At 42.0% G+C, this 13407-nt stretch overlaps 1 protein-coding gene across 1 annotated transcript; it reads right to left on the minus strand.

The window, feature by feature from the left end:
• Positions 1–696: 696 nt before the first annotated feature.
• On the minus strand, positions 697–13407 carry tspan7 (tetraspanin 7). Its single transcript, XM_069154210.1, has 8 exons — positions 13216–13407; positions 6424–6612; positions 6029–6103; positions 5842–5937; positions 4291–4446; positions 3954–4037; positions 3461–3546; positions 697–3288 (listed from the first exon to the last, which is right to left on the minus strand). Exons 1-7 carry the CDS (start codon positions 13279–13281, stop codon positions 3478–3480), a joined length of 735 nt encoding a protein of 244 aa, XP_069010311.1. The 5' UTR covers positions 13282–13407; the 3' UTR covers positions 697–3288; positions 3461–3477.

Genomic DNA, 13407 nt, shown 5'->3' on the forward strand with positions numbered 1-13407 from the left:
ACAAAGACAGGGCAGATTTGGAAAACTAACAAACAAAAAGATAGAATTTAAAGGAGCTGGGCGGTTTTTGCTGTTTCTATAAGGTTGTCATTCTGTTCTTTTTGTTGGAAATGTCTGTTTTTTTTTCCCCAAGTAAAAATATTAAAATTTGTATTGCTGGGACACTGCAGATTTTTTTTTAAATTACTTTTACTTTCTAAAAAAAAAAAAAACCTTTTTATTTTGTCTTGTTCCCTACTAAAAATTTACACCAATGTATTTGTGGAAATTATTGTATTGTAAAAAATATATTTTTTGGCACCTATAATCCTTCATTTCAAGTCTCTTCCTTTGTTTTTACACATACAAGTTAAAGTTGGCAGTCAACTTTTTATTCCGATTTCAAAATATGTATAGATATATTTTTTGTTAAAACACACACTGGCACTTTAATCTGGTCTCTTCTTACACTGATCCTGAAGCTCAACCTATTATTAGTCCTAGAAAGCATCACTTTTTACTCTCTCCAATTGATCAATCAGCTAATTAATCAATAAAATACTACCTTCATGTTATAAACCAACTCGGCAGTAAACAGGTTTTAATGTCAGGAGTGGTCTTCTGAAAAGAATTGCAGAGACATGTAAGAAAGTACCTGCTATATTTAAAACGCACAGTAGAAGTTAAAGTAAAAAATAAATAAACTCCAAACACAACTGTTATTCTGTATATTTATTGATAATAAGACCACTGATGGTGACTTCAGTAGACAGCATGGTGCGGTTGTTCTTGAGTGTTTAGTGACCCCATGTGTAAGCTGGATGGTATTACAATTTAGTATTTACAGGACCGTATCAGTTAGAAGTTCAAAGAAGTTTCAGAGTGCTGGAAAACATACATTCACGAAATAAATTTACAGCTTTAAAAACAATACGTTTGGAAAAGCCACAACCAAATACTGACCGAAATTAAAAACAACAGGATCCACAAGACGCTCTCTCTCTCTCCCTCTCACACAGACTCGAGGTTACGGAGATAGTCGGATAATAAATCAAAAATCACACACGCTCGCTTGCTCTCACACACACACACACACACACACACACACACACACACACACACACACACACACACACACACACTGAAAGAGAGATAGAAAATCACTTGGTGTAACTGTAAACTGAATGCCAACCAAACCATAGTAAATACACAGCTAAATTGAAACAGCTACATGATGCGCGTTAACTCTCAACAAAACATCGGCCACAAGTATTTTTTCAGTGCCAGTTTCCTATAAACTATTAAACAAATACAGATTAACAGCACAAAGTGTGGATTCAAAAACCGCGACACAACATTTACACTGATTAGCAGATTAGAATGAGAAACGTCATATAAATTACATTTCCAATACATATCTACAGATGACGATGGTGATGGTGGCGGCGGGTTTATGCACTACACAGAATACTGTAAATACTAGATGAACACTGTATGTCGACTTCTCTCGTTATAACAGGCCACTGGCGTCATGTTCCACCACAGGAAAACCATTCAGCAGCCCAGTGGTCTGATTGGACCCATGCAGGCTGAAAAGTGTTGCTTTTAACCCCCGAGAAATTTTCAGCTGGTCTCTTTGAAGCTGAATCTTGACAGCTACTTTTACATCAAAACAGAAAGACAAGTGCTAAAACATTACTGAGGTGTCCGTACACTTCAAACGAAGTGCTTGTTGGATCGTCGAGCAGCATCCAGATCGAGCTCCCCATCACACACACCTTTCATCAAACTAGCGTCAGAACTGGGAGGGTGGCGCCTGACAATTTTGGAACTTTCCCGAACCAACAATTATGCCCGCACTTCAGGCTCACATTCACCAGCTGTGTCTCAAAATCGCTCCTTATTATTTCTTTTCATCCGACAGCCAGGTGCGACACTTTAAACTGATCTGCGGAGAGAATGTCCAAAAGTGTGCGCTGTTGTGCGGCTCATTTCATCTGAGCACCTCTCTGAGAGCCTTCAGTTTGAACACCTTTCTCTTTGACAACCTCACATGAACCTGAAGCACTCCAGGTTTAATTCCGAGCCTGAAAAGGCCCGGTCACACCAGGATTTACAACTGCAAAGATTCGAGGCAAAATCAATGAATTTTATTTGAATCGTGAGAATGAGTAGATCACCTTGTTTAGGCAAAGGAGATTTGAGAGAATTATTATTTTTTTTTTTTTACTTTAAAATTTATAGTCTGGGTAGTACTGATCTTTGAGGGACTCACACTTGGAGAGTCCATGGCACATTTATTTGAATCCTCTCTATCAAAGTAAAAGGTTTTGAAGACAGAAGTTGATGGTATAAATCTGTAGTTTTGATTGCTAACTGATGGTTGGTGTGGCCGGGTCTTAATACTTTACAACTGACCTCATTTGTTTGTTTTGCGGGATGAGTGCATTACTTTTTCCAATAAAAACTCATTGATAAGCATAAATTGTCATTTCAAGAGTACTTAGGGGTTAATTATATCTGAAGTTGACCATTATTCGAAGTTACTGTGGGAGTCTTACAGCAAAGATTCACATGTTATGTCTGTGCTCTCGTGTATTTCATCCGATCTAAAGCTTTCAATGATATTTCAACTTGCGTCATAATTTTTCAGTTCATGTAAATTCAATATTTTGGACAAAAAAAATATCGTGCTTTGTCTTAAGGTAAAAAATACTTTACAACAATTCTCCCTTTTTCTCTTCTTAGTCAATTTCCATAATTTTGTCATATAAACTTAAAATATCCTCCACACAGATTCACAAAATGTTCACAACCATAGGAATATACAATGATGAGCAATAGCAAGTCAAATGCAAAACTAAACCTATCTATCAAAGAATTACTTTCAAGCTTTAGTGATGTCATTCTGTACAAAGATGAGCAGTGGTCTTCTGATGACTGTCGGCGGACATGCTGCAACCAACTGAGGAGCCAAATTGCACCCAATCACCTCAACGAGACCAACACCGCTGTCAGCTCAGACAACTCCGGTCCACATGCTCGCTGTGGACTGTACTGATCCGAGATATGCGCTAATGAGCAACTTCTACTTAGAGCAGCAATGGGATGTGTGGGCGAGAAAGCTATGATGCAACTGCAGTGAGTCGAGGAATGGTGCTTTACAATAAGATACATTAAAGATATTACATTAAGATCACAGGCAGAGAGACGGAGGGAGGTGAATTCCAACTCAGGTGTGTGATAGTGTTTTGGGAATTTACTCTTGTCATGTGTCACGACTTGCTGTCTCTTCTTCTCTTCATCTCACTGAAAAGAGACAAAAAAGAAAAAGTAAGTTCAGAGTAGAATTTAAGAAACAACAAGTGTATTTATAGGGAGACGTGAATTTTACTCATTGTGAGGATAACATTTTTTTTTTTTTTTGCTGCAGTAGGTTTAAATTGAAATGCACGCGGTTGCTTTATTAAATGTCTCTCACCTGCCACGTCACATCAGCTAGACCATCTCATACTGATTGGCTGTGATGATCCTGGACAGACAGCAGGCCAGCAGCATACCAATCAGCTGAAAGACAGACACAAACATACAAACTGTATTTGTTGAGCTTAAGCAATTATCTTTCGTGTTTTCAGTAATTACGAGGGTGGACAGTGAAGTCCGGGGACTTCTTCTTTTGCACATCAACGGTAAGTAGCACGGAGCGGAGGGACGTTATAACCTTTGTGAGTAAGTATGCCGAGTTTTGTCGGTGGATGGTCATCACCAGACGTTTTTGTGAGCGCTGGTGTTTTTTATACCACACATGACCAGTAGGGGCGTAGCGTGACGCTGACACGTTATACCGGAGTGAGTGTTTTACACGAAAAGTATATAAATGTGGAAATGACTCATCTATATAGTAAAAAAATAAAAAAATAAAAAAAACACACATGCCTCCCAACACCTGCAAGGAATTAACTTTCAAGTGTTACCTGTGAGAAGGCGATCCCAAACGTCACTCCTGCGATTATAGCCATGTTGGTTTCCATGAACGAAGTGACCAGCTCAAAGCAGCCCTGCAACACAGGGGGGAGGTTAGTCCGCGGGGGGGACAGGGACAGGTTATATGTGCAAATTAGGGGCAAGATGGGTAACTGGGAAATAATCTGAGGCCGTGAGTTAGTGTGTGGAGGGAAGGGGGGGGTGGTTTGAAAAAGGTTTGAAGGCGTGCCCAAGGTACATTGGATACACAGTCTCCTTCTAACTGGTGAGACTCAGAGACTACACAGCAGACAGGTGAGAAGTACGATACTAGAATAACACACTGACCTGGTGGTAGACCTTGCTGGGGGCTAGAGTTGCATTGCGGAGGTCTTCTGGGTTGCAGTCAGAGGAGTTGAAGCAGCAGCTGGCAGGAATGCCTTTGGAGGGGTAATACACACTGGCCAACCAGCTGGTGTAGTTATAAACGCCACAGCAACGCAGCTGAAGTCAGACAGAAAGAGAAAAGGAAAACCAAAAGCCCATTTATTCCTACTGAAGATGAAAAATCTTTAAAAGTGGGTCACAGACACAAAGCTTTGTTTTTGAAAAGCAGTAATTTCCCAGAACAGCTGGGCACTGTAGTTTTTTTTGTTGTTTTTTTTTGCCTCTGGGCAGCAATAGCTGCAGGCATTATGTTTTAGATTTTTTGTTTTTCTTCAAAGTTGGCACAAACACTCGCTTAGTCCAAGGATGAACTGATTAGGTTTTGGGGGTCAAAGGTCACTGTGACCTCAAGTTGTCCCATATCTCCCAAACACTTGGTGGGCTGTGGTTACACAGACAGTACTTCTGAGTGGGTTCGTTCATTGGGGCTTTTGCTCTTTTCATGAGATTCGTTGACAATATGGAAGACATAAAACACCGGCAGCCTCATCTGTAATTTGTCTGTTGTTTTTTTTCACGCGTTTCCTGTGTCACCGCCTCCCACTTCAGTCCCTCACACTGTCTCACATCGCACTTTTTTTAGTCAGACCCAGTAGTTTTGTCAAATAAATTTAGAACATTTGAATGCATCACCTGCCAACATATGTGTCAGGTTTACTTAGTCACTCCTGCAGTCACTTCCCCTTCAGTCACTCTTGGTTGTTACAGTCTTGCCCGCTGTCTCAAGTCCTGTTAAAAAAAAAAAGGCTTGTTTCAAGTCCTCATGTCTTCTTGGGCAGTTTCTCTGTCAGGGGTTTCATTTTCTTTACCTGGGACTCATTCAAAACTCTGGACTTTTGTGTTCTGTTCCGATGACTAGACTTACTTACCCAACTACCTGTAAGAAAAGTTCAACCTCCTGCCCCTCTGTTGTGGATAGGAGTCCCTCTTATTGTGACCAGTGACAGCTCATGCTTTTTATCTACATCCTCTTTGTGTTTTTACCACTCGTAAATCATTTCATCACATCAGCTGGCTGAGGGTTTCCTTTCACGGTTGAACCAGTCAGATTTTGCCACAATCTTTCCGAGCTGCAGTCAAATTTGAAATCTGTTCCTTTCTCTGCTGCTGTCGTTGCAGTGTCCCGTCAACCTGCCAAACCCGTTCGACTCCAGTGACTACGAGTCCTTCCACTGAGCTAATTAGTAGTCTTGTCCCCCCACATTGCAACCATCCAGATGTTCAGAGTTGCATTCTTCATCTGTATTTCACTTCCACGTTCTCTGCAGACTCCATAACTACTCCCTTAAAGTGATGATGCCACGATGGGGTCCAATCTCCAAAGACTGTTCACATACGTCTTCGACTTTTCCTTACGGCGCACACCATGTCAAACAAATAATATAATTACTCATATTTCTCTCATTTGAGTGCCTCCTGACTGAACTTGCTGCCGTGTCACGGGGTTCTCACCCTGTGCTGCAGGTTGTCGACAGCACGGCTCGCCTCATCCTCGGCGTTGTAGTTCAGGACTGCGTCAGTGTATGTTCTGCGAAAGGTTCCCTTTATCTTCAGCATTCAAAACACAAGGACACATATTAACGAGGTTTTACACAGGTTTAGTGTTTAACAATTGTTACACAGTCATTTGTATACTGACCTCATGGCGAAACACAAATCCAGAGATACCTGCCACTAACTCAGCGAGGAAGACGAGTGACAGGAACATGGCGTACTGCAGAGAGACAACAGGGAAGCGGGAGATTTGCATAGTTTGCATGAAAACCGTCTGCCGTAGCTGAATATCATTTGCCTGTAGTTGCACACTCGCTCACTCACACGCTTAAATTCAAATGCACTCACTTGACCACCATTAACTGAACAAAGTGCCCTGCAGCGTATACTGGATTTCTCATGCCTCTCTGCGGGATAGAGGTCGTCCATTGTTCCTTAGATCATGTGACCCGAGGCTAATTAATCAGCATCTACAACGCTGCCCCCCCCCTCCCCGCCGCAACATAACACCCCACACACTTCCTCCTCTCAACCTCTCACCAGCTTCAGCATCCATGGGCTCCCTCTGCATGTGGCGAAGCATCCGAACAGGCCAAAGACGATGATGACGGTGCCGGTGCCGATGAGGACGTACGGGGCGTTGGTGGAGTTGTCGGCTATCAGAGAGATGTACGGGCCCAGCATCAACTTCCCCCATACTCCCACTGCCAGCAGGATGGCTCCTGTTATCTGAAGGGCGGGGGGTTGGAGAGATGGATGGAACAGAGAGAGCAGATTGAAAGCGGGGAACGGGCCTTTATCTCTGCACTTCCGCGATATTACAATAGTTGTGTTTAAGGAGCGTGACGAGGGGGGAGGAGGAGGAGGAAGAAGGGGATCAAGGTGGAACAAGAAAGCAGAGCAATTAGACTATGGAGGAGGAGACGGGAGACAGAAGACTTTACAAATTTATCTGAAGTATGGGATGGTGATCACCTGCTTTATGAATATGCCCGCGCTCACACACACAGAGAGAAGGAAAGAAAAAAGAAAGAGGACAAATCAAAGGAGCTCTTTGATCCGAGGCGAGACGCTTCCTCCTGTTGCGCCTCTCTTAGCATTTCAAATGAGGCCTACGGATAAAAGAGCTTGTTGTACGAGGCAGCTGAAGCGGCGTGTGTCTCAGCTGGGTATGTCTCGCTGGCATCGGAAAGAGAGCGGGGTGGGGAACGGCTGCTTATGATCTGACTCAAGCGAGGGCCAACTATCATCCCAACCTCCTTCCCTCCCTCCAGGAGGAGGCTGTTTGCCGCCCTACTGTCAGGCCCTCTGACTCTAGCAGGAGAAAAAAAGAAAGTCCCCCGAGCACCCTGAAAACACTAAAAACAGGGATACACTCAGCTCTCGCCGCTTCCTTCTTCGCTATTAGTCGGCGATGTTAGGCAAAAAAAGACAGTGAAACAGATATGATTAAAAGCAATAAAAAAAAAAATGCCTTCGCGTAAACCGAGGCTGCCATGTTCCCCTACTGCCTGTAATTTTTTTTTTTTTTTTTTAAAGTCTTTGCAGGTTAATGACGTTGGTAACAACATTTACACTTTGCCCTGTTGGCAGAGTGTGCACATAATGACTGGACAAAGGTTTTCCACAATGACAAATCACCAGCCTCTGGGCTGCCTGCCTGCCTGTCCTGCATTGTTCTGAATTACTTGCTTGCAGTTCTTAAACTCTCCTTTGAACCTGTTTTCTTTTTTTTTTTTGAGAATGTGTATTTCAGCTCCAGTGTAAAATTGTTTGTGGAAAAATCCTCAGATTCATATGAACATTATGACCCACAAGGACAATGAGCTGCAGCTGTGGTTTACAGTGAGAGGAAACACTGCATCAAAAGCATCTCCTGAAGAAACGATGAGCATCATGCGATCGATAAAGACAAACTACTTCCAAAAGCTGAATTTAACAGACTCAAATTTGTTCAAATTTAGTCTGAATAACTTTCAAAAAACAGAAATATTAGGTTACATATTACCACTAACACTATTATGATTCTATATTATGATTTTAAAAGTTAAAGCCAGTGAATTTTTTTGGGGCATTTTTTGCCTAAAAACTAAATCAAAATAGTTGCTGATCAAGTAGCAGAATCTCTCAGTACAACAATGGCTTCCCACAGTACTGATAACATATTTATGTTTCCACTTCTATCTTTCACATAAAGAAGTGGCCTCATTTATGTAAACCAATGGAAATGGGTATGATTGACAACCCGGGAGCAGTGAGACGCTGAGATGACAACACATATTTCAAATGATCTCATGAGGTGTCTATCTGCATCCTTGTCTCGCTGTTGCTCTTGATTACCGAAGCTTTACATTGATTAAAAAAATCTGCTCTCACATTGGAATACAGTTTCCGATGGTATTGACTTGAATGAGATATACTTTGCACTTTAAAGTTGATATCACTCACTATTTACACATGAAGTAACATTACATTAATTTCATGTTTCTGGCCACCCGATGAATTTAAGTATAAAATCAATTATCCTTTGTGCTCTGTTTTGGTCTCCACCACGTTCACCTGCCGGTCGCTCCATTTGTTTGCTCCTGATTTTGACGCTAAGCCGCAAGTGAAAAGTGGATCGAATCAGAGCTTTTTCCACTGACAGTTACTTCGCAGATTTGGAAACAAAGTTGACAGTGAAACAGAAGCAAAACATTAAAGCTACAGAGCAAAAAAAAAAAAAAAATCAAAAACACCGGGCTAAAAGAAGCTAAAACAACAACAGTGGTGCTGAGGGCAACTCAAATCCACATTCCAGTCATTCCACCCACCGTTAGTAATTTAGTAATATTGATCATACAGCTTTAGCCAATCAGAAGTTAGAGCTGTCGCAGCTACATTCAGTTGAAATATTCTCCAACATAATCGATTTCGTTATTCTTATCAAGAAAAATCATATAAAATAAGTTTGGTTTTATTTTACAAATACTTCTCTTTTCTATAAATGTCTTTAACACTGAAACCAGTTTTAGTTGTTGGTTTGGGAAGGTTGGCTGCCCTCCCTTTTTTCCTAGGATGCACTTATTGTGCAGGACTGTTGACCTCCAGCAGCATCCTTCTACCATTACAATCATTTATCAACATAATCACGTTTCTATTGAGAAACTGTGAGTGGATTGTTTATGGATGAACGCTGTTTATGGCGAACGCTTCCAATTTAATACCTGACAAAGAAATGCACTTTATCACTTCACTGATGCAAAAATCATTTTAAAATCCAATAGTGTCATAAAACAGTTGTGGTAATTGATTTGCAACATTGCCCACAATAGACCAATACAGTGGCGATAGGAGCACGTTTCTGTTCCACAGATTTTATACAGATTTTTTTTTTTCTCCAAACTATCTTTTCACTAATGAATTACTGGATAACTTTACATCTTCACGCCACTAACAAATATTCGTATCACATTTTCGATCTACAGTTTAAACAGACGGCTAAATGTAACAAATCTATTGCTCTACTGTTATCTCCCGACCTGTTTCTACAAGATTAATGTACCTAACTGTAAGCGATCCCGCTGAACTGAAGGACTGCAGGCTGATGATTCAATTTGTCGGCAGGGATATCTGCCGTTTCTGTTAACAGCGATTGTTACAGCCAGACTGTCATTTCGGAGAACAAGTCCTCCTGATGACGACGTGTTCCCTGTTTATGGCCTACATCATCAACAACAAAATGTCTCTCCCTCAAAGAGCGGCTGCTGCTGCTGCTGCATACAAATAGAGGATCATCTCGTCATTGCTTAAGTGTTAATTTTAAAGCCAACTGGGAAATCAAGATCAAGGAGCAGGAGCGAATCATCGTCTGCTGCTGAATTCCAAACAGTTTCAGACGCCCTTCCTTCTCCTCCCTGGAGCCTCTCTATCGCCCGTCCCCCCCCCCCCCCCCCCCCATCGCCCCAACGTTTTGTTTGAAATTCAATGCCCGGCCGGCCACCCTGGTTACAGCACAGAGTTTAAAACAGGTCACCCTCCTCCTCCTCCTCCTCCTCCTCCTCCTCTTCCCTCAGCCTAATAAAGAAACAGAAGGTGCGATGACAAAATATGCTGGCGAGGACACAACACAAGACTCCACCACCTGCTCTGCATTCCACCGTCCGGAGAGTGAGTCAGTGTGTGTGTGCGTGTGCGTGTGCGTGTGTGTAAAGTATGGCGACACAGCTCTTCACACTTAAGACATTTTTTCCCCCGACAAGCTGCTAACAGTGAAACCGAGGTTCCGACATGGAGGCACCGTCTCCGAACTCGGCGCCCTCTCCGAGCTTCACCCCTGGGAGGGTGTGGGTGGGAGCGGGAGGGTGGGACGGGGTTGAGGGGACCCACTGAACTGAGAGACACTTCTGCACTGTGGACGCCTGAAACCTGATGCTGTAGATGTGAGGGAGACCTTAAACACCCTCCAACCAGACTAAATATAAAAGTTCCTATCCATGACACCGGTGCATGCAGGGAGACTCTCAGGACCACAGAGCTTAACTGAAGGCCGGATCTCAGCTTTAACTTTCTCCTGCAGAGTTCGGGTTAATTTGGGGTTTGTTCAAGGCCGAGCAGCAGTATTGAAGCTATTTTTCACTTCCCACAGTTCAGGGCGAATGTGGGGGAAGCAGAGTAAGTGCTCTTAAGGCCCTAAACACATTATAAATCTCTTCTACGTCTCATTAGATAATCCTTTCCCTGCCTATATCTGGCTGCTACCCGAAGTCTGGCACACAGAGATGAGCCAATAACCTGCAATTATGGTCAAAAATCACAGCCACAAACTGCATTCAATTCAGTCACACGGTCTTGTGTTGCTCGGCTGATGCGTGGTCTCAAATTCATATTGTTTCTTGGATGCTAGATTATATTTGAAGACTGAGCTGGTAATCAAAGGCAAACAACAGCAAATCCGAGACCGTGAAAACCAAACAGGAGATGAGTGATATTATTTAACTCCTCACTTCAAAATCCAAGAAATTTATCTCAAAATGAGATGATTTTTTTTTTTTTTTTTGGAGCGATCGGCTCGTTCAAATAGTGAGAAAACTCGTTACAAAGAGCATATTAATTACACCCGGGCAGAACATATTCTTCAAATGAGCGTTGGTATGAACCGCTTGCTGAGAACTGCGAGCACTTCTGTGTGAAAACAGAGCGAGATTTTGCCGTCTTAAGACCTGCAGAGGTACTAATTCAGCTCTATGGTAAAATACGAGGCTTTTGTGGTGCTGTGTTGGTTTGCAGAGGGTGCGTGTACGATTTTTGCTCTCTCATTACGCAACACGTAAAAAAATATCGAGCAAAGACGAGGAGAGGAAGTCCGCCATGCGTATTGTAAATGGAGCTGACCTGTACGTCCTGCTTGTTTGCAGCAAACATCCGACACGGCATCAACATAAACAGATACCGGGCGCTTGTAAATTTCACTGCACTTCACCTTGTTCTTTGTGGACAAAATACGAGACGCTATTGTATTTTGATCATTGTTGAAGCCATCTATCTTTTTACATGATAAATTGATTGTTGTGAGCTGCAGTTTGAAGATGTCTCCTGAAGATGTTGGGCATTTTTCACCATCCTCTAACATCTTATGGACTAAAACATAAACTGCTTAATCAAGGAAACCGCTTGTAAAGTGATGATAATGAAAATATGCCCCACATTTCACGCAGTGATGTATAACACAAAATCACCAAAGCAAGGCACGGCATTGAAATGAAGACAAACAACAAGACAGCTTAAGTAGAAAAGCGTCTCGACTCAACACTTTAGGTTGAATATTTTAGAGATGAAACAATCAATCATTTCATCAGCTGACAAAAATTAAAAAAAAAAAAATAATAAAAACATCTATGGTTGCAGATTCCTTAGTGGGAGAACAGGCTGCGTATCCTGGTCTAACATCATTGTTGGCTGCTAGTTTGAAAAAAAAAAAAAAGGGATTTTTATAAGTCATTTTATCGGCTTTACAAAACTGTTATAGGGGTTAAACTATTTTCTAATCAATTAAGTGTGAAAATGTTTGGTAAATTAATCAAAAATGAAAATAATTGTTAATTGTGAGCCTACCTTCAATGCAGTGCCTCTTTTACATCACGTTATACGACCATTAAGTGCAAGCCCAAACATCTGGAGTTAGCAAATAAAGAAGTAGTTTTAACATGGATTTACTGCCGTGCTGCTGTATTTTAATTACATTACATGGCTTAAGTGTTTGTGTGGACACTCAGTTGAAAGCAATTTTAATACTTGAGCCTTTTTCTTTTTCTGCCACTGTTACTTTTCAGAAGGAGACTGTAAAAATGCAAGAGCATATGAAATACAATATACTTTAATACAATTTGTTAAAGCAGCCAGCCGGATATGAAATCCGTAAAACTGATTTCACTGCAGTAAGTGACAACATCCAAATGGAAGCAAATGTCCCTGCTGCAAAATGAATCTAATAGTAAAACAATAACGTGCTGTTGCCGGAGCTTACTTAGCTTTTACTCTTCTTTTAATTTAGTTGAATTTTTCTGATATGCCTTCTAATGGGGGTATTTTTTTTTTTTTACAGTCTTACTTTACTCGTACAAAAGACGTGACTAAATCTACCACCCCTGCCTACATTGTACCCACACCTGGATTTAGCGAAGGAGGACGAAATGGATGTACTCAAAAGTAAATCCAAGTCCTTTCACCGTTTCACTCTGGGTCTGTACAGAGGGCGCAATGGCCCTTTAAGAATCTATAGCAACGAGCCTAAAATGTGGAGTATGTGGCCAAAAAAAAAAAAAAAAAAGGAGCATTGAACGGGCCTCCTCGCGCGGGCCGGGCCCTTGTTGCTGCAGAGTCTCATCAGACAGACTCGGATCATTGCGGTGATGTTCGCATCCTCCACCTCGATCACCGACAACAACCACGGTGCGACGTGTGGTGAACGCGCACTGACGCCCAGCCGGCAAAAAACCAAAAAAAACACACAAAAAAAAAAAACATGTGAAACCTAAAGCTCAGTTACATAAATAGCAGACGATATGATTCACATTTAACAGGCTAAAAAGCGGCGGGCGTTAATCCTTCTCTGCCGATTATACAAACAGCAGCACGGATCCGTCGATGATACTGGCACCGTCCAGCCCTTCCATCACGCACAACAAAAACACCGCGCAGCGGCGCATCGGGATGGACTGTTTGCCGTCGTTTGTTCTCCGCAGGCTGCTTTTTAAAAAAAAAAAAAAAGAAAAAAAAAAAAGAAAAGGAAAAAAAAAAGAAAGACACACACACACACACAAAAAAAATGGAGAGCGAAGAAAGGCTACGTACCCAGAACACGAAGGAGTAAACGATGAGGAGGGTTTTAAGGCAGGTGATGACCGGTTTGGTCTCCATTGTGGACCTACGTTAGAGCCGCTGTGATAATAACGGGCAGCGGGGAGAAAAAAACAAAAAAAAAAAAAACGGAAACGTCTTCGAGCGCTGTCGCGTTGCGCCGTGCGCTGATGCGGTCGCACGGCG

Source organism: Embiotoca jacksoni, unplaced genomic scaffold, assembly GCF_022577435.1.
Source record: "Embiotoca jacksoni isolate LCO1_2020_lvr unplaced genomic scaffold, fEmbJac1.0.p SCAF_2, whole genome shotgun sequence".
Classification (NCBI taxonomy): Eukaryota; Metazoa; Chordata; class Actinopteri; family Embiotocidae; genus Embiotoca; species Embiotoca jacksoni.